Source organism: Acinonyx jubatus, chromosome X (genome assembly GCF_027475565.1).
Source record: "Acinonyx jubatus isolate Ajub_Pintada_27869175 chromosome X, VMU_Ajub_asm_v1.0, whole genome shotgun sequence".
Taxonomy (NCBI): Eukaryota; Metazoa; Chordata; class Mammalia; order Carnivora; family Felidae; genus Acinonyx; species Acinonyx jubatus.
The window spans coordinates 67,899,369-67,925,532 of NC_069389.1; the positions used below are offsets into that span (position 1 = coordinate 67,899,369).

The 26,164-nt window shown below is 35.5% G+C and overlaps 1 protein-coding gene across 2 annotated transcripts in view; it reads left to right on the forward strand.

Moving 5' to 3' along the window:
* Positions 1-26,164, forward strand: part of LOC106983764 (uncharacterized) — a 415,282-nt gene that overhangs the window by 327,580 nt on the left and 61,538 nt on the right. For both annotated transcript variants that reach the window (XM_027053762.2, XM_027053763.2), the window contains 2 exons: positions 14,518-14,639; positions 15,046-16,556. In XM_027053762.2, coding sequence (XP_026909563.1) covers positions 14,518-14,639; positions 15,046-16,556 — 1,633 coding nt within the window. The remainder of the gene's footprint in view (positions 1-14,517; positions 14,640-15,045; positions 16,557-26,164) is intronic.

A 26,164-nucleotide genomic window follows, 5' to 3' on the forward strand; every position in this document is an offset into this window, starting at 1 on the left:
TTCAACAATTCTGTATATTACTTAATTCTCATCATGATAAGTGTACTCTTTTGCTGCATCTATTTACAGGATTATATGGTTCTTATCCTTCCTCTTATTAATATGGTGTATTATGTTAATTTATTTTTGTGAATATTGAACCACCCCCAACCCAGGAATAAATCCCACTGGATCATAGTGAATAATTCTTTGAATGTACTGTTCAGTTCGATTTGCTAGTATCTTGTTGAGAAATTTGTCATCCATGTTCATCAGAGATATTGGCCTGTAATTCTCCTTTTTAGTGGGGATCTATGACTAGTTTTGGCATCAAGGTAATGCTAGCCTCACAGAATGACTTTGGAAGTTTTCTTTCCATCAATTTTTTGGAGCAATGTGAAAAAAAATAGTTATTAAATACTCTTTAATTGTCTGGTAAGACTCCCCTGGGAAGCCATCTCACCCTGTTTTTTTTCTTTGTTTGTTTTGGGGGGATATTTTTGATTATTGATTCCATTTCTTTGTTGACTATGGGTCTGTTAAAATTTTCTATTTCTTCCTGTTTCAATTTTTGTAGTTTTTACCTTTCTATTAATTTATCCATTTCTTCCATATTTCATAATTTGTTGGCATAAAATTTCTCCTAATATTCTCTAATTATTACTTGTATTTCTGTGGTGTTGTTATCTCTCCTGTTTAATTCACGATATTATTTATTTTGGTCCTTTTTCTTTTCTTTTTGATATGTGTGGCTAGGGGTTATCAATTTTCTTAATTCTTTCAAAGGAGCAGCTCTTTCATTGATCTGTTCTACTGTTTGTTTTCTATATCATTTATTTCTGCTCTAATGTTTATTATTTCCCTTCTGCTGGATTTACCCTTTATTTTCTGTTCCTTTTTTAGTTCCTTTAGGTGTCAGGTTAGGTTGGGTATTTGAGCCTTTTCTTACTACTTGAGGTAGCCCTGTATTGCTATATACTTCCTTCTTAGGACCTTGTTTGCTGCATCTCAGAAGTTCTGGAATGTCATGTTTTCATTTTCATTTGCTTCCATGTGTTTTTCTTCTTTAATTTCCTGGTTAACTCATTCATTCTTTAACAGCATTTTCTTCAACCTCCATGTTTTTGTGGTCTTTACCATTTTTTTCTGTGGGTCACTTTTCATTTCATAGCACTGTAATTTGAAAAGTTGCATGGTATGGTCTCAATCTTTTTTTTTTTTTCTTGAGGCCTGATTTGTGACCCAGTATGTGATCTAATCTGGAGAATGTGCACTTGAAAAGAATATGTATTTTTCCTCTTTAAGATGAGATGTTCTGAATTTATCTGTTAAATCCATCTGTTCCAGTGTGTCATTCAAAGCCATTGTTTCCTTGATTTACTGCTTAGATGATCTAATTTATCTGTTAAATCCATCTGTTCCAGTGTGTCATTCAAAGCCATTGTTTCCTTGATTTACTGCTTAGATGATCTCTCCATTGTTGTAAGTGGGATATTAAAGTCCCCTACTATTATTGTGTTATTATCAATGAGTTTCTTAATTTTTATTATTAATTGATTAACATATTTGAGTGCTCGAATATTAGGGACATAAATATTTACATTTGTTAGGTATTTTGTTGGATAGACCCCTTTATTAAGATATAATGGCTGTCTTCATCTATTGTTACAGGCTTTGCTTTAAAATTTACTTTGTCTGATATAAGAATCAGACTCCAGCTTTCTTTTGACATACATTAGAATGATATATAGTTTTCCATCCCCTCACTTTCAATCTGAATGTGTTTAGATCTAAAATGAGGCTTTTGTTGACAGCATATACATGGGTCTTGTTTTTTATCCATTCTGATGCCCTATGTGGTTTTCTTAAACTTTTTTTAAAATATTTATTTTTGAGAGAAAGAGAGAGAGAGACAGAGCATGAGCTGGGGAGGGGCAGAGAGAGAGGGAGACACAGAATCTGAAGCAGGCTCCAGGCTCTGAACTGTCAGCACAGAGCCCGATGCAGGGTTCTAACCCATGAACCATGAGATCCTGAACTGAGCTGAAGTCGGACGCTTAACCGACTGAGCCACCCAGGAGCCCCTGCCCTATGTGCTTTTATTGGAGCATTTAGTACATTTACATTCAGTGTGATTAGTGGTAAATATGAATTTCGTACCAGTGTATTACCTGTAATACATTGTAAAGTCATTGTTTCTGGAGATTTTCTGAGTTCCTTTCTAGTCTTTGTTGCTTTCGGTATTTCATTCCCACTCAGTCTCCTTTAATATTTCTTGCAGGGTTAGCTTAGTGGTCACAAACTCCTTTAGTTTTTCTTTGGTAAACTCTTTACATCTCCTTCTATTCTGAATGTCAGTATTGCTGGATAAAGTATTTTTGGCTGCATATTTCATTCAGCACATTGAATATACCATGCCACTCCCTTCTGCCCTGCCAGGCTTTTGGGGAGAGAGCTGCTGCTAACTTATATGTCTTTCCTGGTAGGTTAGGGATTCCTTTACCCTTGTTTCTTTCAGGATTCTTTCTTATCTCTGTACTTTGCAAATTTTTACTATGATATGTTCGTGTTAGACTGCTTCTGTTGACTTTGATGGTAATTCTTTGTGCCTCCTGGATTTGGAAGTCTGTTTCTGTCCTCAGATTAAGGAAATTTTTAGCTATAATTTACTCAAATAAGCATTCTTCCCCTTTTTTCCATCTCTTCTTCTTCTAGGACTTTTAGGATACAAATGTTATTAGACTTTATGGAGGTTCTGAGTTCCCTAACTCTATCTTCATGGTCTAGTATTTTTCTTTCCCTCGTCTTTTCAGTTTCTTTATTTCCCATAATTTTATTTTCTCTATCACTTATTCATTCTCTGCTTCTTTCATCCTTGTGGTCATTATTATATATAGTCAGTTTTGAAACTCAGTTATAGCATTTTTTTAAATTTTTGCATGACTAGTTTTTAGGTCTTTATCTCTGCAGTCAGGGTCTCTCTGATTTTTTCTATGCTTTTCTCATCAAGCTCAGCCAGTATCCTTATGATTGTTGTCTTAAATTATGGTTGACGCATATTACTTATATGTGTTTTGATTAGCTCCCTGGCTGTGACCTCTTCTTGTCCTTTCTTTTGGGATGAATTCTTCAATCTTGGGATTTTTCCTAGGTCTCTGTCTTTTGTGTGTTAGGAAAGCCTTGCCTAGTTCTATTTCCACTAGATCTGAAGCAGCACCCTATGATCTGTAGACCTGTTGTGTATTGGGGTTTTGTGCTGGTCTTCTAGTGAAGGGGTCTACTACAGCTGTGGCTCTTAATCACACTTGCTCTAATAAAAAAGGCACCTGCAGAGCCCATGGGGCTAGGGCTTGGTGTAAGTGGTTTAAGCTTCCACTATGGGGCGCTGTGACTCTGAAGTGGATCTGTGCTGATGGGAGGGGGAAAAATGGAGTTAGGCAGGGTTTTTTACCTGGAGAGAGGAGTTCTTGCCTGTTGCTCTTCAGGAAGCTCTCACAGAAGAGCAAAAAATCTCCCCTCTTGTGTCCCAGGTTTCTGTCAAATCTATGCCTTTCCCCTGTTTGTGTCTGAACCATTTTCCCCACCCCACTGCACAGTGCTCTTGTGTTTTATCTCAGGCACATGGCTGGGTTTCAAAACTCCAGATTTTAGGGACCTGGCATGGTTCAGGCTGCAATGATTTTCTAGGCTATAGTCTTGCTTCCCTAATTATTGGTGCTGGCTTATCCCAGAAAAGTAGTTGCATGACAACACAGGGGCTTAGAGTTCATGGTAAAGTGCATCCAAATGCTGTTTCCCAGTTTAGCTGCCCTCAGCAGGCACTTCTGTTGCTATGCTGATGAAGGAGAACACTCAATGGCACCTGCCTTGCTTTTTGTCCCCTGAGATGCAGTGCCACCTCTCCCAAATGCACCACAATAAGGGGACCTGTCTTTCCCAGTGTGATCCAGGGGGATCCCCAGACCATGCTGTCTGCTCCAGGGCCTATACCCTCCTCTTCAGGAGTGCCACTATGCCCACCAGGCTCGACTCAGACCATGGCAGGGACTCCTGAAACTTTAGACTTTGAGCTTTGCTGTTTGTAAATACTTTGTGATAAGCAGCTCCTCTTGTCTTCCCAGTCAATGATTTTGGGAAAGTGCTTTTCTTGTTCAATCCCCTGCTCCTCTCTGTGTCTCTGTCTCTGTCTCTCTGTCTTTCATCTCTGTGATCAGGGCTCCCCCACCTCCACAGCACCTGTGATTCTTTTCTCCCCTCAATTCATCTCTCTGGACACCTCCAAAACTTCTAGTTTTGTTCCTTTAGCTGTGCAGTTTGTTTTCTCAGTCCTCAGATCAATTTCTTGGGTGTTCAGAATGACTTGGTATTTATCTAGCTGTGTTCAAAGGGTGAGGAAAGCACAGGATCCTCCTACTATCCATCATTTTAACTCATTCTCTTCTCTATGTGTTCTTTGAAAGACTGTCTATTCGGGTCTTTGCCCAGTTTTAAATTTGGTTATTTGTAGGTGTTTTGTTTTTGTTTTTGTTTTTGTTTGCTATTGGGTTGTAGGAGTTACTTATATTTTTTGGATATTAAACTTATATCAGATATATGGTTTGCAAATATTTTCTCTCATTCTATATGCTACTTTTTTGTTTTGTTGATTGTTTCCTTTCCTGTGCAGAAAAGATTCAGTTTTATGTAATCTCACTTGTTTTTGCTTTTATTGTTTGTACTTTTTGTGTCATATACAAAATATCATTACAAGATGAATGTCAAAAAGTTTTTCCCTATTCTTCTTCTAGGTGTTTTACAGCTTCAGATCTTATATTTAAATATTTAAGCCATTTTGAGTTGATGTTTGTGTATAGTGCAATTCTTCTGTATGAGGATATTCAGTTTTCCCACTACCACTTACTGAAAAGACCATCCTTTCCCCCATTTTGTATTCATGGTGCTTTTGTCAAAATTAGTTGACTATATATGCATGGGTTTATTTCTGAGCTCTTTATTTTGTTCCATTGGTCTATGTATTTGTTTTTTATGCCAGTAATATTCTGTTTTGACTAATATAGTTTTGTAACATAGTTTGGAATCAGGAAGTGTGATAACTTCAGCTTTGTTCTTCTCTCTCAAAAATGCTTTGGCTATTTAGGTTCTTTTGTGGTTCCATATGAATTCTAGAATTGTTATTCATGTGAAAATGTTATTGGTATTTTTATAAGAATTTAATTGTATCTGTAGATAACTTTGGGTAGTATAGAAATTTTAATTAATATTATTTCTTCCAACCCATGAACATGGGTATTTTTCCATTTATTTATGTCCTCAATTTCTTCTATCATTATTTTATAGTATTCAGTGTACAGATCTATCACCTCCTCAGTTAAATGTATTCCTATGTGTTTTATTATTTTTGATATTCTTATCTTTAAACAGAAAAAGTACAGCTTGTTTAAATCTATTTTTCACAAATACATTTTGAACACTGTAACTGGAAGTTCAGTCATGACAATAAGAAAATTTTTAAAAATGAAGAATTGACCTATTAGCTAGGATTTTGCTACATCCATAAGTCACATGCTATCCCTTTAATACTGCTTCCAGAGTTTGTCATTTGACATAAATCAATGTGACCTTTGTAATTACTAACATTTCTATTAGCAAAGAATAATAATTTGCAGCTCAGCAATTTCGTATGTAATCAATAGTAACCAATCTGCAGGGGAAAATCACACTGTAAATTTTACAAACTAATAACCTAAATGTTGATACACATTAGTTAGTTGATCTATAAAAAAACATTTTCAAATCTAATTCAGAGTTATTATAGCTATGTCTTGGGTATTTGTCAGCAAATCAATAACTAGAAACAACAAAAAATTATAGCAATATAGTTCTTCTGTTATTTCCTTAACTTTGTTTTAATCTATTATTCATCCAATGGTGATATATGGAGAGTCCTCCTTAGTTTTAAGTATTATTTGAAGTCACTGAATTCTTAAAATGAGATTATAAATTATGAGTTTTTCCTTCCTAGTAACTTACATCATAGTTAGAAATCAAAACTTGAACTCAAGGGTTATAATCAGATAACTTTAGGGTTCAGAATGGTACCTTAAATGATTGAAGCAGACCAGATATATAAAAATAAGAAGTGACTGGGAAAGATGTGGACCAGGAGTCATGGGCTTGCCTAAATGTATTCAAATTCAAATGTATTTTTTTAATTTATTTTTTTAAATTTACATCCAAGTTAGTTAGCATATAGTGCAACAATGATTTCAGGGGTATATTCCTTAATACCCCTTACCCATTTAACCCATCCCCACTCCCACAACCCCTGCAGTAACCCTCTGTATGTTCTCCATAAGAGTCTCTTATGTTTTGTCTCCCTCCCTGTATTTATATTATTTTTGCTTCCCTTCCCTTATGTTCATCTGTTTTGTATCTTAAACTCCTCATATGAGTAAAGTCATATGATATTTGTCTGTCTCTGACTGACTAATTTCGCCTAGCATAATATCCTCTAGTTCCAACCACATAGTTGCGAATGGCAAGATTTCATTCTTTTTGATTGCCGAGTAACCACAACCACATCTTCTTTATCCATTCATCCATCAATGGAACTTTGAGCTCTTCCCATATTTTGGCTATTGCAGGTATGCTGTTTTCAAGGGTCACATGCACCCCAATGTTTATAGCAACACTATCAAATTCAAATGTATTTTAAAAGATTGTACCATGCTGGTCAATCATAAAAAGTTTTAGAATCAGATTAGACTCACCAACTACTAAAATAAGGCAATAGAGCACCTGGGTGGCTCAGTCGGTTAAGTGACCAACTTCAGCTCAGATCATGATCTCACTGTTCATGGGTTTGAGGCCCGCATCGGGGCTTTGTGCTGACAGCTCGGAGCCTGGAGCCTGCTTCGGATTCTGTGTCTCCCTGTTTCCCTGCCCCTTCCCCTCTAATGCTATGTCTCTCCCTCTCAAAGTAGAAATTTTTAAAAAGATAATAAATAATAAAATAAAATAAGGCAATAGATGATTGTCCAAGAATTAAGTGCACACAAAAAACTAAAGTATTGTAAATTCAAAAGAAATTAAACTGTTAAGCTGAGAATTTTTTCATAGAGTAAAATATAATCTGGATTTAGAAGATTTTGATGGACAAAACTGGGTAAGGTCGTATAGGCAGAGAGAAATATTTTAATTTTGTCCCATCCCTTAATATCTGACATTTTCTTTTAAACTTGTCTTCTTGGGAATTTATGAAAATATTATTCTTAGTTCAAATTAAAGGCAAATATTTGTTGTTATCTATAATATTCAAAACAACTTTTACCCTCCCCCCCTGATTATATCCAAATGATGTCAAGAATTATTTCCAATAAATAACTGAACTTATAGGAGGGGTTAAACATAGTTGGCTAAATTTAAACACTAACATTTAAATAGTTTAAGGTAATACCAGTGAAAGCATATACTTGTGATGTATTTTTCTTGAATAAGTATCCATACACATTAAAAATATCATAAATTAATATACTGTAAACTTTATTCTTGAGATATTTTATAAAAATGTTTATGCTTTTCTCTTTCAAGCCCCTCTAGCCTACGTGAAGTTGAATTCACATTTTAGAAAAAGTAATTCCAATGAGATAATTTGATATGACATGAAGTCTCAAATGAAGACATTTTATTGTTTTTAAGTTTATATTTAAATTCCAGTTAGTTAACATACAGTGTAATATTAGTTTAACATGTAACATGTAATGATTCAACTTCCATACAGCATCTGGTGTTCATCCCAATAAGTACAATCTTTAATCCCCATAACCTATTTCACCCATTATTCTACCCTCTAGTTTGTTCTCTATAGCTAAGAGTCTGTTACTTAGTTTGCCTCTTTCTATTTTTTTTTACCTTTCAGTCATTTGTTTCTTAAATTCAACATATGAGTGATATATTGTATTTTTCTTTCTTTGACTAACATTTCACTTAGCATGATACTCTTCTGCTACATACACATTGTTGGACATGACAGGATCTCATTCTTTTTATGGCTGACTCATATTCCATTATGTATCCACCACTTCTTTCAATCCATTTATTAGTCCATGGACACTTGGGCTGTTTCTGTAACTTGGCTATTGTAGAAAATGCTGCTATAAACATTAGTGTGCATGTATCCATTTGAAATAGTATTTGTGTAATATTTGGGTAAATTCCTAGTAGTTCAATTGCTGGAACATAAGGTAGTTCTAGTTTAACTCTTTGAGTAACCTCCATATAATTTTCCAGAGTGGCTGTACCAGTTTCTATTTCTACCACCAGTGTAAGGTTTCCTTCTCTCCACATCCTTGCCAACTCCTGTTGTTTCTTCTGCTGTTAATTTTGGCCATTCTGACGGGTGTGAAGTGACATCTCATTGTAGTTTTGATTTGTATTTCCCTGATGATCAGTGATCTTGAGCACCTGTTCATGTTAGCCATCTGAATTTCTTCTTTAGAAAAATGTCTATTCATGTCTACTGCCCATTTCTTAATTGGACAGTTCATTATGTGAATGTTGAGTTTTATAAGTTCTTTATATATTTTGTATACAAACCCATTATCATATATGTCATTTGCAAATATCTCTTCACATTCCAAAGGTTGACTTTTAGTTTTGTTGACTATTTCCTTCACTGTGAAGTTTTGGGGTTTTTTGTTTTTCTTTTTTTGAGGAAGTTACAATAGTTTGTTGTTGTTGTTTTTGTTCTTGTTGTTGTTTTTGCTTTTGTTTCGTTTGCTTCAGGAAACATCTACAGAGAAGTTCGTATGTCTGAATATCAAAAAGGTTACTGTCTGTATTTTCTAGGATTTGATGTTTCAGGTCTCATGTTTAGGTCTTTGATCCATTTGAATTTACTTTTGTGTATGGTGTAAGAAAGTGGTCCAGTTTCATTCTTTTACATGTTGCTGTCCACTTTTCCCAACACCATTTGTTGAAGAGACATTTTCCCATTGGATATTCTTTCCTGCTTTGTTGAAGATTAATTGGCCATATAGTTGTGGATTCATCTATAGGTTTTCTATTTGAATCTAATTATTTATGTGTCTATTTTTGTGCTACTACCATGCTGTTTTGTTCACTATAGCTTTGCAATATAACTTGAAGTCTGGAGTTATGATGTCTTCAGCTTTGCTTTTCTTTTTCAAGGTTGCTTTGGCTATTTGGGTTCTTTTGTGGTTTCATACATATTTTAGGATTGTTTGCTGTAGTTCTGTTAAAATGCTGTTGGTGGTGGTGGTTTGATAATGATTTTATTAAATGTGTAGATTATTTTGGTAATATAGACATTGTAACAATATTTCTTCTTCCAATCCACGAGCATAGATGGAGCATTCCATTTTTTGGTGTCATCTTCAATTTCTTTCAACAGTGTTTTAAAGTTTTCAGAGTACCAGTATTTCACCACTTTGGCTGCATTTTTCCTAAGCATCTTATTGTTCTTGGTGCAATTGTAAATGGAATTGATTCCTTCATTTCTCTTTCTGCTGCTTTATTATTGGTATATACAAATGGAACAGATTTCTATACATTAACTGTGTATCATGAGATTTTGCTGAATTTATTTATCAGTTCTAGCAGTTTTTTGGTGGAGTCTTTCAGGTTTTCTATACAGAGTATCATGTCATCTGCAAGTAGTCAAAGTTTTACATCTTCCTTGCCAATTCAACTCCCTTTCATTTCTTTTTGTTGTCTGACTGTTGTGGCTAGAACTTCCAGTACTCTGTTAATTAACAGTGGTGGGAGTGGACAACCTTGTCTTATTCCTGACTATAGAAGAAAAGCTGCCAGTTTTACTCCATTTAGGATGATATTAGCTATGGGTTTTTCATAGATGGTCTTGATTATGTTGAGGTATGTTCCCTGTATCCCTACTTTGTTGAGGGTTTATATAATGAATAGGCGTACTTAGTCTAATGCTTTTTTTGGCATCTATTGAGATTATCATATGGTTCTTCTCCTTTCTTTTATTAATGTGGTGTATCACATTGATATATTTGCCAATATTGAGCCACTCTTGCAACCAAAGACTAGATCCCACTTGATTGTACTGAAATATTGTTTTGTGAGGGAGAAAGAGAGCGAGAACAAGCACAAGCAGGAGAGGGGAAGAGGGAGAGGGAGAAAGAGAAACTTAAGCAGGCTCCATGCCCAGCATGGAGCCAAACAAGGGACTTGATTTCATGACTGTGAGATTATGGCCTGAGATGAAATCAAGAGTCAGATGCTTAAATGAGCCACCCAGGCATCCATGAATGATTTTTTAAATATATTGTTGGATTTGGTTTGTTAGTATTTTATTGAGAATTTTTACATCCATGTTCAACAGGGATATTGGCCTGTAGTTCTCTTTTTTAGTGTATCTATCTGGTTTTGATACCAGGATAATACTAGCCTCATAGAATGAGTTTATAAGTTTTCCTTCCTTTTCTATTTTTTGGGAATAGTTTGAGAATATGTATTAACTTCTTTAAATGTTTGGTAGAATTCTCCTGTGAATCCACCTGGTCCTGGACTTTTGTTTGTTGAGAGATTTTTGTTTACTGATTCAATTTATTTGCTGCTTATCAGTCTGTTCAACTTTTCTATTTCTTCCTGTTTCAGTTTTGGTATTTTATATATTTCTAGAAATTTTCCTTTTCTTCCAAGTTGTTCAATTCCTTGGCATTTAGTTTTTCATAATACTCACTTCCATTGTATTTCTGTGGTATTGGTTGTTATTTCTCCTCTCTCATTTGTGATTTTATTCATTTGGGTCCTTTTCTGTCTTTTTCATAAGTGAGGATAGAGGCTTATCAATTTTATTTTTTTTTCTAAGAACCAGCTCCTAGTTTCATTGATTTGTTGTTTTGTGGTTTTTTGTTTCCTTTCTATGTCATTTATTTCTGCTTTAATCTTTATTAGCTCCTTCCTTTCCCTAGCTTTAAGCTTTGGTTATTGTTCCTTTCTAGCTATTTTATGTGTAAGGTCAGGTTGTTTATTTCCTAAACTGTTGAAGGAACTATTCTCCCTGCTGGGCTAAAAGACTTTTTTGCACTTTACTTTTTTTTTACATTTTTAAAATATAAAAGTCTTCCTTTGCTCTTGGGTCATACAAAAACAGATCATAGGCTGGATTTGGCCGGCAGGGCATAGTTTTCCAGCCCCTCATCTAGCTCATGTTTTCTTAAACTGGGCTCTACTTTGGGTGCTTATTAAAATACTTGGATATTCTGGTTTCTTTCCTTGAAATTGAATAGCAAATAGGAATTCTTACAAGTGATGCTTTCCCAAAGTAAACCTCTAGGGAAATGTACCATGTACAATGATGGGGATAGTTTACCAAAAGGAGGACCATTTAAGAGTTAAGTTTCATAAGTACAGACCTTACTTCGTTTATTTCTTTTTTAGATTTTTAAAAAATTTTTATATTTATTTATTTATGAATACAATTTATTGTCAAATTGGCTTACATACAACACCCAGTACTCATCCCAACAAGTGCCCTAACAATGAATATTTTATTTATTTTTGAGAGAGTGCAAGCAGGGGAGGGTCAGAGAGAGGGAGACAGAGGATCTGAAGTGGCTTTGCACTAACAGCAGTGAGCCAGGTGTGGAGCTTGAACTCATGAACTGCTAGATCACTGGGGACAAAGTCAGATGCCCAACCGACTGAGCTACTTGGGTGCCCCTGGATCTTACTTCTTTTAGAAAGTAAAGGGGATTCTTACTGTGCTCTAAAACTCCCTGTTTAAGCCTTGGCATCCTCAAAATTTTTCAAATCACATGCTATGACTTCCTTATCATATAATTGCATTAAGATTAACATTAATTACACAAAAATACTTTTTACTAAAAAAAAAACATTATGGAGCAAAACCTTTCTATATAGCTTATTAACTGAACCTTTTTGTTATCTTCACATTCCCCATGCAACTAGAAGTTTGCCTGGGAGTCAGCTGTTAGACTCTGAGGCCTAGATAACAGTGAGTCTATTTCTTTTAGAACAGTGGCTAACTAGAATACAATTATATATTATAGGTGTGTGGCCATGGCACTGATGTCATCAGATCAGGAAATGGTCTAATAAATTTATTCTTCTTAATGGCTAAAGTAATCTGTTAAGATTATTCAATAAAATTACAACTTTGTTCTATATAAGATGCAGTAAAAATAGATATAAATAAAGGAAAATGTGGATATAAACCTTTGGACAGAGTTTTACGGACTTAACTAAAAATCAGTTTAGTGTACAGTATAAAAGTGTACATTAATTCTTTTTTTTTAATGCTTATTTATTTTGAGAGAGAGAGTGTGAGTGGGGGAGGGGGAGAGAGAGAGAGGGAGACACAGAATCAGAAGCAGGCTCCAGGCTCTGAGCTGTCTGCACAGAGCCCAATGTGGGGCCTGAACCCACAAGCCGCAAGATCATGACCTGAGCCAAAGTCAGACGCTCAACCGACTGAGCCACCTAGGCACCCCAAAACTGTACATTAATGCTTTAGAGGAAAGAAGCAACTTTCTAGAAAGAGGGGGAACTTTTTACAGATTCATTAGTTGGAGACATTTATTTAACAATCTAATTGAATTTAGTTTTCATAGCATTTTTTTCTCTCAATTAGAAATCAGTACTGTTCAGAATTACAGTCAGGAAAGCATAGCCTTAGAGATAAAGATAGATTAGCTTTTACAAAGTTCTAATTAATTTATAAATATCTTTTACCCTCTTTTGATGTTAGTTGAAGTTTAATCAGCTAGCAGAAAATATTTATTTCAAAAGTGTCACCTCTGGAAAGTGGTATTACTAGGAAGAACACTTAACCCTTCTGATACTCTACACCATCTTTGAAAGTATTCTTACTAAAGAAGATATTTGGTTTAGTTTTCCAAAAAGCAGACATAAATGTTTGTTATAGTCAAAGTCCCCAAACATCAGGAAGTATGACAATCCTAAATAACCACTGTGAATTCCATATTTATTGTGTTTTCTGTTAGATTTTTTTATCAGTGTAGTAGAATATGTAGCTGCCTTTGGTTCTTTTGGAAAGAATAGAAACATTATCTATATAGTTCCTGAGGAGGCCAGGTATCCTGATAAATCCAATACATGAAAGGATATTAGTTGCAAATTCATAAAGGCAAATATTATTTTATTAAGCATATATTATGTTTAGTTGAATAAAGTTTGCTTATATTTTTCCTCACCCTTTAATTTTTTGTCTTGACTTTCAAACTAATGAAACCTAGTGAATTGGAGTCATAATAGAAAAGCTATTACTATGATTTGAGACTAGGAGTAAAAGAAATTCTGAGTACTGGCATGTTTTAGACGAATGTTTAGAAGCACATGAAATTTATTTCTTATCTACCTCTCCTAGGGTGTGATAATTTCAGTATTGTTCATGTTTGTTTGCCATATAAATCAACATTGCATTTCCTTTACACGTTATGTCTTACCAGTTTTCATAGTGAGTGTTTTCTCTTAATCGCTAGTTCATGTGAGCCTCACAGTTGTCTGCTGAGACAGGACATTCTAAATCTTTTGTTATAATCAATTATAGAGTATATTAAACCTCGTGGAATTTTTTTTTCTTATATCATACCTAAATGTCATGTTATAAGTCTATTTTTTGCACGGGTTTTATTGAAAATGGAGTAAATCTTTTGTGTAGATAAAATTCATTTTGTTCATTTTTTTAACTTTCTCTTCTCCTGTGCTTGGGCTCCTTATTTGTCTAAAAGACACATTTTTAAGGTATGTTATATGTGAAGGCTAACAATAAAATATTAACAGCAACTAGATGTCCCTGAAGGCTCCTTTTGGTTGAAAGAAACAGAACCCCATTCATACTACCTTGAGAAAAAACAAAAGGAGGGTGATAAGAACCTAAGTCAAGGATCATCATTACCATAGAGAACTCAAGGACAGAAAGTAAATATTTAGGAGGTACTGGAATCAGGAACCCATGTAAAAATGTTTTCGTCTGTCTAGAGGCATAAGATATGTGGTTTCAACTTCCTTTATGTATGGCTGTTTTATTCTTCACATTCTCTGCTTCTTGACTTTTTTCTACTTCTCTAGGCATATGACAGACTGTTTTCTTGTAGTGCCTGAGAATGCCTGTCCACACTTCAAACACAGCAGAAAAACACCTGAATTCTAACTATAAATCCCAAGTAAAGAGAATCTACTCAAATTTGGGTAAAATTCCAGCTACCTACAACCAAGGGACTGGGTAACAGTACCAATGCAGCATTGGGAATGGCCATTAGTTCTTGGAAAGGTAGAGGCTAGGAACACACCTTACAACATATCTATAATGTCTGCCCTTATACTTAAATATTAATTCTGAAGTTTTACTTTGGAAGAGGTTCTCACTATGACTTTCCCTCAAGCACAAGTGAAGCTAATGAAGTGATATACTCCCCTCAATCAAAATTACTAAGTGTGCTATTTTTCATGGTAAATGCAACTGAGAATTTATAACTTGGTTTATGATTTATTTTGCTTTTACAGCCAATAACTACAACTAATTCATCAAGTGAACTTATATTCTCACTTCAAGATGTGTCCCTTCCAATTGAAATAGTACCAGAAAAATTTGAATATTTTTCCCCAGAAAGGCTCAACACTCCAAGGTAAGCCTCACTAAAAACCAGATCTACAACCTTAACTTGGTGTAGAATATAGAAAGTTTGTTTTATTTTCCACTACATTCTTAACATGATATTCAAGTCCCAAAATAATGATTCATTGATTAGAAAGGAACAAGAAAATAGTACATTTCAAGAGAGTGTCCTAGGCAGGCTATTACTTTCAGGTGTAATGGAAAACAGTTAATGTAAGGGTAAATGCAAGTGTAAAATCTGCTTATACTGATACTATTCCAATTTGTTCACAAGAATGTTGGTGGTGTTTCTTACTTTCTACAACCTGATAAAAATGTGTACTCTATAGTATTTTCACACAGAAAGGTTTTCAACAGAGAAAACATTTAACATTTGATGAATATTTTTAAGGTGTTCATGTTTGTCTTTCTTTAAGTAATGAAGGAGCAATTGTGATGTCACATGATGAAGGAAGCAAGTCTGAAACAGAAGCTTCTGATACAAAAATTTCTGAAATTTCAACGGGTTCTTTGGACTATAAAAGTCTCCAAGACCTAAAAATAATTGAAAGTGACACCCCCTGGCTGGAATCTGGCTCTGAAAGATGTGTGATTGATTCTGACTCTGATAGAGGCATTGGTTTGGACTCTGACTTAGAACAGCACTCAAAAGACTCTGATTCAATAATATGGGGAATGGACTCAGACTCAGAAAAACGTCTCATGGACTCAAACTCTGTGAAACATCTGCAAGAAGCAGAAAAATACCAGGTGGCTTCAAGTTCTATGAAAGACCTGATGGAGTCAGAGCAACAGCTAGTGGGAGTTGAACAATGCCAGATGGACTCTGACTCTTTGAAACACTGGATGGACTCAGATTCAGAAAAATGTTTGGCAGACTCTGACTCTGAAAAATATGGGTTGAACTCAGACAGTGAAAGACCTGAGATGGATTCAGACTCAGAAAAATCCCCTATGGCTTCTGCATCTGTGAAACACCCGCTAAAGGCAGAAAAATGCCAAATAGCTTCAGATTCTGTAAAAAGCCTGATGGAATCTCCGAAAATGTTGATGGAGACCAAACAACACTGGATGCTCTCTGCTTCTGAGAGGTATATGATAGACTCAGACATGGATAGAGATGAAATGGACTCAGCTTCTGCATCGTCAGTATGTCTGATGGGGGAAGAAAAACACCAGGAAAAGATAAGATCTAAGAGATATATAATGGAATCTGATTCTGAACCATGTGAGATGGACTCAGACTCAGAAAGATATGGGCTAGCCTCAACAGCTGTGAAATGTGTCATGGATGCTAAAACATTCCAGTTCAGTACTGATACTGAGGGATGCAGGATGGATTCTTGGTCTGAAAGACATACAAATGACTTAGATTCTGAAAGCCCAGAGATGGTCTCTGATTCAGTGAAACACACAATTAAGGCTGAAAATTGCCAGAGGGCCTCTGACTTGGAAAGTTTATGGATGGGCCTCAGGTTTGAATCTAAAAGATGCTGGACTGACTCTGAAAGACAAAAATTGAACTTTGACTATGGTAGATGTTGGGATAGCTCTGGAAGATATCAATTTAGGTCCGAAAGAATTCAGCATAGCTCTGGAAAATGTAGGGATGACCCTCAAAAACGTTGGGATAGCTTTGAAAGACATCAAATAGACCCCAATTCTGGAAAATATCTAGCAGATTCTGAAAATAAAAGACATAAAAATGAGTTTGAAAGTGAAAGACTCATGATGGATATGGCGAAGGAACAGTGTCTGATATTTGAAAATAAGAGACTTCAAACAGATGAAGACAAGAAAAGGTATCTCATAACATCTGACAGTGAACAAGAGCACAAGATTGTATTTCACAATGAAAGACACCCCGTTTACTCAGAAAATGAAGCACAAAGGCTTGGTGCTCGCAAGAAGGATAATCGTCCTCAGGGTAAGCCTAAATATGTGTGACTTTTGAAAGTATAATTAATAACATGGTGACAATTACAAAATGTCAGTAGCTTTAACGGGTTTAGGCCTGAGATCATTTCATCAGAAGCTCAGAGAAAAGGCATCTTCATTCTAGATTTCCATTCACTTTTGAAAATTAGGCAAATAGGAGCACCTGCCTCGCTCAGTCAGTAGAGCATGTGACTCTTGATCTTGGGGTTGTAAATTGAAGCCCCATGTTGGGTGTAGACGTTACTTAAAATCTTCAATAAAATTAGACAAATCATCTCTATCTACTTCATAAAAGAATAAAAATTAGAGAATTATTAGCAAATATGGTTATTTGTGCCTAGAAAACAGCATGCTAAATTTTGCTTCGATTGTTCTGGAATGGGTCAGTAGAAATTGCTCGTAAACTTTTCCCCATTATTAGTTGGTGTGAAAAGTAGTATCCAAGCCTAACTATACAGACATCCAGCTTAACTTGCTTCTCTCAAAATTATTATAAAAGCTGCATAATTCTCAATAAATAGTTGGCATTTACCTTGTTAGTCACATTTACTTTTACTTCACACTACATCATTATATTTCTCCATTTCCTAAACCATTGCATTAAGGTATGCTTAAAACAAAGGAACTATTATCATTTCATAAAATATTTTTCTTCGTATTATTCATTTTCCACAGAGTCCTTTAGCTACAATTCAAAGGAGAAAAAAAAACTAAGAACTTGACCCCTAAACATTCAAAAGAGATTTTACCTCTGAAAATATAGCAAGAAATTTTGTGCTTCAATAAACTCCAGTGACTCTTCAAAAATAGATCATTTGAAATAGTATATATTTAATGTATGATAAAGTTTTCCTATTTTAATATGCTATTTATGCAGGAGTCTTTGAAATTTATCCTATATAATACTGACTTTTACATGTTATATTCTTTTAAGTAGAACAGGTTATTGAATCCAATAAAAATATACTATATATTTTTGGGCATTTACTAACACAAAGTGTTACCCAGGGGTTTCCTTGATTGTCAGACAGGTACATTTATCCTCAAGCCACTAATTCAGTTGGATTAACTGTGCAATATTTTATTTGAACAGTCAGAGGAAAATATTCATCTCATTCTTTATATTCCCTAACAAAAATAATCTGGTTTCAATTAGAAATTAAATTCTATTGGAAAAGATTAAGGAGTGTAAGAAATGAATTTCTGAGATCCTCTTACAATGCAACATATTGGTAGGGTGGTGAAAGAAGTATGATACCTTTCATGAAGAGGGGGAAAACCCTTAAAACAATGTTTTTATTGGATTTGAATTTGGTAACACTAAGTTGAATTATCTCCTAACCAAATATCATTCTCTTCTAACAAGGCAATATTAGTGATTCTTTAAGAGTTGTATAAATCAGCATGGAGGGTATAAAGATTAACATTTCACATTCAGCTTCAGTTTTGATATTTTCAAACAATATCTAATAAATGTCCAGTGAAATAGCATAACTACTTCTAAAGAACTCAACTGCACTGTTATTGATGTGCTTTGTAAAATTTTGCCAATCAAGTGCTTACCATATGCTCAGCATAAAATAAAAACATAAATGTATAATACCTTAAATTTCTATAACACCTTTCAGCCTTCCAAAGTCCATTAATATGAAAATAACAACCATCTAATATTGTCAAGCACTGTGCTACACAAGTAACATGCATTATTACATCTAAACCCATCCTTTACATAATACCTAAGCTTTATACAACACTGCTAGGAAAAACTCTAAGCATTGTATGCATACTAATCTGTTAGTACCAATTCACCAGAACCAATTAATGAATATTAATTCACAAGTTTTACATGTGTGAATTCATTAAACCCTTACAGCAATCTAGGACATAGGCACGTTTAGCATTTCTAGTTGACCAATGAAGAAACTGAGGCACAAAGAAATTATATAATTAACCAAAGTAACATAATACATGGCAGTCAAGATATGAACCCATGCTCCAAAGTCTGTGCTATTGAACATGAAGACATCTTTCAGCTAAGAAGAATATATACTATCCCAGGGTGCCTGGGTGGCTCATTCAGTTAAGCGTCCAACTTTGTCTCAGGTCATGATCTCACAGTTTGTAGGTTTGAACCTTGTGTTGGGCTCTGTGCTGACAGCTCAGAGCCTGGCACCTGCTTCAGATTCTGTGTCTCCCTCTATCTCTGCCTCTCCTCTGCTCTCTCTCTCTCTCTCTCAAAAATAAATGAACATTAAAATAATTTAGAAGAACATGAATCATTCCAATTTTATAGTGAGAAAAATGAGGCTATAATGCTCAAAAGAGTTGTGCTGGACTTTGAAACTGGATTTATCTGCCTCCAGAGCCTGAGTTTTTAAGTATGTTGCTTATATCTCAACTCTTGTTTAACCTCATATTCTTTTTTGTAATTTTTATTTATTTACTTTTAATTTATTTAGATTCAAGTTAGCTAACATACAGTGTAGTATTTGTTTCGGGTAAAACACAGTGATTCATCACTTACATATAACACCCAGTGATCATCCCAATAAACTTCCTCCATAATATCCATCTCCCATTTCGCCCATCCCCCCACACACCTCCCTCCAACAACAGTGTGTTCTCTATATTTGAGAGTCTCTTATGGTTTGCCTCCACTCTGTTTTTATCTTATTTTTCCATCCTTTCCCTTATGTTCATCTGTTGTGTTTCTTAAATTCCACATATGAGTGAAATCATATATTTGCCTTTCTCTGCCTGACTTATTTCACTTAGTATAATACAATCTCGTTCTATCCACATTGTTACAAATTGTAGATTTTGTTCTTTTTTATCACTGGTAGTATTCCATTGTAAATATATGACACATTTTCTTTATCCATTCATCAGTGGATGTACATTTAGGGTCTTTCCATAATTTGGCTATTATTGATAGTGCTTCTATAAACATTGGGGTGTATGTGCCCCTTCAAATCAGCATTTTTTGTATCCTTTGGATAAATACCTAGCAGTGCAATTGCTGGGTCGTAGGGTAGTTCTATTTTTAGTTTTTGAGGAGCCTCCATACTGTTTTCCAGAGTAGCTGCACCAGTATTCATTCCTACCAACAGTGCAAAAGAGTTCCCCTTTCTCCACATCCTCACTAACATTTATTATTTTCTGAGTTGTACATTTTAGCCATTCTGACAGGTGTGAGGTGGTATCTCAGTGTGGTTTTGATTTGTATTTCCCTGATTATGTGCAATGTTGAGCATCTTTTCATGTGTCTGTTAGCTGTCTGGATGTCTTCTTTGGAAAAGTGTCTATTCATGTCTTCTTCCCATTAATTCATTGTATTATTATTATTATTATTATTATTATTATTTTGGTGTTGAGTTTGGTAACTTCTTTATAGATTTTGGATACTAACTCTTTATCTGATATGTCATTTACAAATATTTTCTCCCATTCTGTTGGTTGCCTTTCAGTTTTGTTCATTGTTTCCTTAGCTGTGCAGAAACTTTTTATCTTGACGAAGTCCCAATAGTTCGTTTTGTTTTTATTTCCCTTGCCTCTGGACGCATGTCTAGTAAGAAGGTGCTGTGGCCAAAGTCAAAGAGGTTGCTGCCTGTTTTCTTCTGTAGGATTTTGATGGTTTCTTGTCTCACGTTAAGGTATTTCATCCATTTTGAGTTTATTTTTGTGTATGGTGTAAAAAGTGGTTCAGTTTCACTCTTCTGCATGTCGCTGCTGTTCAGTTTTCCCAGCACCATTTGCTGAAGAGACTCTCTTTTTTCCATTGGATACTCTTTCCTGCTTTGTTGAAGACTTTTGAAGAAGTTGGCCATACATTTGTGGTCCATTACTGGGTTCTGTATTCTGTTCCATTGATTTATGTGTCTGTTTTTGTGCCAGAACCATACTGTCCTGATGATTACAGATTACAACTTTGTAATACAGCTTAAAGTCCAGAATTATGCTGCCTCCAGCTATGGTTTCCTTTTTTAACATTACTTTGGCTATTTGGGGTCTTTTGTGGTTCCATACAAATTTTAGGATTGTTTGTTCTAGCTCTGTGAATAATGATGGCGTTATTTTGTAAGGATTGCACTGAATATGCAGATTATTTGGGGTAGTATAGACTTAACAGTACTTGTTCTTAAAATCCATGAGTGCAGAATGTTTTTCCATTTATTTCTGTCTTCCTCAATTCCTTTTATTAGCTTTCTGTAGTTTTCAGCATACAGACCTAACCTATTTGGTTAGGTTAATTCCTAGGTATCTTATGGTTTTGTATGCAATTGTAAATGGGATCGATTCCTTCATTTCTCTTTCTACTGTTTCACTATCGGTGTATAGAAATGCAACAGATTTCTGTATGTTTATTTTATATATTGTGATTATTCTGAATTCACGTATCAGCCTGCCAAGTTTCAGTGGACAGGTCTGCTTCTAAATTTATGTGTCTACCTTTATAGGTTAAGGACCTTTTGTCCCCAGCTGCTTTCAGAATTCTCTCTTTATCTTTGTATTTTGCCAGTTTCACCAAGATATGTTGTGGTGTTAACCTGTTTTAGTTGATTTTGAAGGGAGTTCTCTGTGTCTCTACGAATTGAATGCTTGTTTCCTTCCCCAAATTAGGGAAGTTCTCAACTATAATTTATTCAAATAAACCTGTCTCTGTTTCTTGCTCTTCTTTTGTGCCTTCTGTGTTATGGATATTGTTTTGAGTCACGGAATAACTTAGTTCTCTAAGTCACCCTTTATTATCTAGTAATTTCTTTTCCTTATTTTTTCAGATTAATTATTTTCCATAATTTTATCTTCTATTTCACCTATTCCCTCCTCTGCTTCTCCCATGCTTGCTGTCACTGTATCTAGTTTATTTTGCATTTCAGTTATAGCATTTTAAAATTCATCCTGACTAGTTCTTAGGTCTTTGATATTTGCAGCAAGGGTTTTTCTGGTGTTTTCTATGATTTTTTGAAGCCCAGAGAGTAGTCTTATGAATGTTCTAAATTCCTGTTGAGATACATTGTTTATATCTGTTTTGAGCAAGTCCATGACTAATTTCTTCTTGACCTTTCTTTTGGGGAGAATTCTTCATTCTTGTCATTTTGGCTTAGTTTCTGTCTTTTGAGTGTTTTACAAGTTTGTTATATTCCCTACACCTGAGAGTACTACTATATTTAAAAGGAGTCATACACTGTCCAGGGCCTGGCACTCCAGGAAGTGTTTCAGGTGTATGCTGTGTGAACTCTGCTGTTGTGTTTTGGCTACTCTTTCCCACTGGTCAGTCTTCTGCAGAGCTTCTCCTTGCTTGCACTGGTGGAGTGTTTGGACTTTTAACTAGGTGTGCTTTGATTTGCTTGTTGAAGTAACCCTGGGGGCAAAAAGGGAGGGGAGCTTTATACTAAAAAGAGAAAAGGAAAAGGAACAAGAAAATTTGAATAAAAAATCTATAAGGCTTACTCCAAGGAGAAATAAAGCAAAAAAAAAAAGAAAAAAGAAAAAAAGAAAAAGAAAGGAGAAAAGAAGGGTAAAGAAAAGAGTAAAAAAGCCGGATCCAAAATAAAAAGAAAAGATAAAAGGAATGAGAGAAAACAAATCAGAAACCATGAGCTTAATTTCCGAAAAAAAAAGAAAGGAGAAGGAGGTAAAAAAGAAAATACACAGTTGTCTATTGGTGCCTGAGGGGTGGTGGTTGTGCTGGTCTGGAGGAGAGACTGACTGTGTCATCTCAGAGTCAGTCTTGACCCAGTAAATAATCAGGTGCCAGTCACAGAGGTGGCAGGGTTTGGTGTACATGTGTCTTGCCTCCACTGGGGGCTGATGTGTTCCTTTCTGAAGTCCCACCATGTTGGTGTTAGGGGGAAAATGGCACCACCCCAATCTCTCATCACCAGACAGAGATATCCACCTCTGCTATTCAGGCAACCCTCACAGTATAGTGAGAGAAATCAGCTCTCCCTTCACCAAAACTCTCTTGCACTTTTTCATTGGTGCAGGCTGGGATTCAAAATCCAAAGTCTTAAAGGACCCAACACAGTGTGCATCTCCTCCCCTCCTCGGGAGTAGAGCCTCTCCATCCTGCTGATGAAAGGCCTTTAGATGGCAACATCAGGGTCTTTTGTCTTTGGGGAGGCAATAAACCTTATTCCAAAAGTACTTCAGGAAAGAGACTGTTCTTTCCCAGGGCACCCTGGAGATCACTTCACGACACTATACAGTCCCGGGCCATCTCCCCTCTCCAGGAGCATGTGCAATAGCTCTGCTCCTAACAAAGTCACAAACTTCCAAAACCTCAGAGTTTGAGCTCCAAAAGCTGTTTGCAAAAAAGAACTGAGATACTCGGTACTTCTTGTTCCCCATTCCATGGTCAAGAGAGGTTTTCCTCCTGTGCTAACTCAATGAGACACTTTCTCAACCCCTCTCTTTTTCTATTTTTTGTCTCTCCACATAAAGGGTTCCTCCCTTCTGCGGCTCCACCATTTTCTCTCCCCCAATTCACATTCACGCACCTCTCATCTGCCATGCTGTCTCCTTGTAACTTTGGAGATCCTTCTGCCACTCTGCAACTCTATTTCCTCAATATTCCAAGTAATCTTACCTCATAACAGCTGTGTTTGAGGGACAAGGAAAGACCAGGGTCCTCCTACTTATGCACCATCTTAACTCCTCCCCTAATGTCACATTCTTCTTATTTAGAAAGAGCTACTACACTAAAGAATTATTATTTCTGCTTTAAAAAATGAGAAAAATGAGATGCAAGCAGACTACGTTCCTAAATGTCACATAGGTAATTAGTGGTTAGGCTAGAGTATAGAAACTCCTAGTCTACTGTTATCTCAACTACATCTGTGACTTCATGAAGTTTATAATCTAACTGAGGAAATATTCCACATGAAACCAGTCAATTAACTACACTTTACCTGAGCCTAATTTTTTTTTATAAAAGTCTTTGGCACACTTTAAATATTTGCATTTAGACTGTATTTAATATGCGGATTATTATTAATGTAAAGCATGCACTTGGGTATAGTCAATCCATAGGTGAAGCCCTTTCATATATAAATCAAAAGTTTGCTAGCTGCTTTCACCCATCTTCAGATGTTCTATATGGAAAACATAAACTGATAGAAAGAACATGCCTGAACATCATAAAGGCCATATATGAAAGACCCAAGAATGGATGCTGTATTTTGTCAAATGCTTTTTCTGCATCTATTGAGAGGATCATATGGTTCTTATCTTTTCTTTTATTAATGTGGTTTGTCATATTGATTGATTTGCAAATATTGAACCAGCCCTATAGCCCAGGAATAAATTGCACTTGATCATGGTGAATAATTCTTTCAATGTACTGGTGAATAATTCTTTCAATGTACGGTTGGATTCCATTTGCTAGTATCTTTTTGATAATTTTTGCATCCATGTTCAGCAGGGATGTTGGCCTTTTTAAGTGAAGTCTTTGGTTTTGGATCAAGGTAATGCTGGCCTCATAGAAGGAGTTTGGAAGTTTACCTTCCATTTCTATTTTTTGGAACAGTTTGAGAATAATACATGTTAACTTTTCTCTAAATGTTTGGTAGAATTCCCCTTGGAAGTCATCTGGTCCTGGACTTTTGTTTTTTGGGACATTTTTTATTACTGATTCATTTCTTTGCTCCCTACAGGTCTGTTCAAATTTTCTGTTTCTTCCTGTTTAAGTTTTAGTAGTTTGTATGTTTCTAGGAATTTATCCATGTCTTTGAGATTACCCAGTTTGTTGGCATATAATGCTTCATAATATTCTCATGACTATTTATATTTCTGTGATATTGCTTAGCAATACACTCTTCTTTTTTAAAAAAATTTTTTTAATGTTCATTTATTTTTGAGACAGAGACAGAGCGTGAATGGGGGAGGGTCAGAGAGAGAGGGAGACACAGAATCTGAAACGGGCTCCAGGCTCTGAGCTGTCAGCACAGAGCCCCACGCGGGGCTCGAAATCACAGACCATGAGATCATGACCTGAGCCGAAGTCGGACGCCCAACTGACTGAGCCACCCAGGCGCCCCAGCAATACACTCTTCTTAAAGTCAGAGCTTGCATTGTGTCTTCCCCTTATCTATGCTTTCTATGGTAAAGAGACAGAAGAAATGACTTTGCTGCATTTCCTAGGCCAAAAGTTAAGTCATTTTGCTCCTCTGACTATGGATTCTAAATAATATTTTTAAATGAATAGTTGTTTATAAAACAGTTTTTTTATCTTTTTTACACACTGCTTTTCCTGGGAACAGTATAAATCTCATTAATAATATTAACTAGTTTACTCAACTTCTATGTCTGTTATAATTATATTTAGAATTTATCTTGCACCTTAAAATTTTACACCAAGTACTATCACTTTGGGATTATTGAATTGAATTCTCCATTCCATTTGACATGAGAATATTTCCATATCCTACATAGCCTGTTGTTAGCCATTTTTGTCTCATTAAAAAATTGTGGTAAAGGGGCGCCTGGGTGGCTCAGTCGGTTGAGCGGCCAACTTCAGCTCAGGTCATGATCTCGTGGTCCGTGAGTTCGAGCCCCGCGTCAGGCTCTGTGCTGACAGCTCAGAGCCTGGAGCCTGTTTCAGATTCTGTGTCTCCCTCTCTCTGACCCTCCCCCATTCATGCTCTGTCTCTCTCTGTCTCAAAAATAAATAAACATTAAAAAAATTTTTAAAAAATTGTGGTAAAATATGCATAAAATAAAATTTAGTATCTTGATCATTTTTAAATGTACAGTTTAGTGGTAAGTTCAGATTGTTGTGCAACCAATATGCAGAACTCTTTTCATCTTGCAAAACAAACCTTATACCCATTAAACAATAACTTACCATTTCCCTTTTTCCTCAGTCCCTGGCAACCACAATTCTACTTCCTTTCTCTATGATATTTTTAAGTTTCTATTTGTGTTCCAGTTAGTTAACATACTGTAATATTAGTTTGAAGTGTGCAATTTAGTGATTCAACCTTCCATATAACACCCTGTGCTCATCACAAGTGCACTTCTTAATCCCCATCACCTATTTAGCTCATTCCCCTACCCCCCTCACCTCTTATAACCATTAGTTTGTTCTCTGTAGTTAAGCATATGTTTATTTTCTTTATGATTTTGACAAAGCATCTCATATAAGTATTTATTTCATATATAGTATTTGTGTATATCTGCTTGCCTTCTTGAAGTCAGCATAATGTCCTTGAAGTTCATCCACGTTGTTGCATGTGTCAAAATTTCCTTCCTTTTTAAGGATAAATAGTATTCTATTGTATGGATATGCCAGAGTTTGTTTATCCTTTTTAAGGATAAATAGTATTCTATTGTATGGATATACCTGAATTTGTTTATCCATTCATGTCTCCCTGGATAGATGTTGGTGTTGGGTAGCTTTCATCTTTTGGCTATGGTGAATAATGTCACTATAAATATGAGAGGTAAATATCTCTTTGAGATCCTGCTTTCATTTTGGGGGGTATATAATCAAAGGACAATTGTTGGATCGTATGTTAATTGTATATTTTTTTCATTTTTTTTGAGGATTTGTCATACTGTTTTCTATAATGGCTGTACCATTTTACATTCCCACTA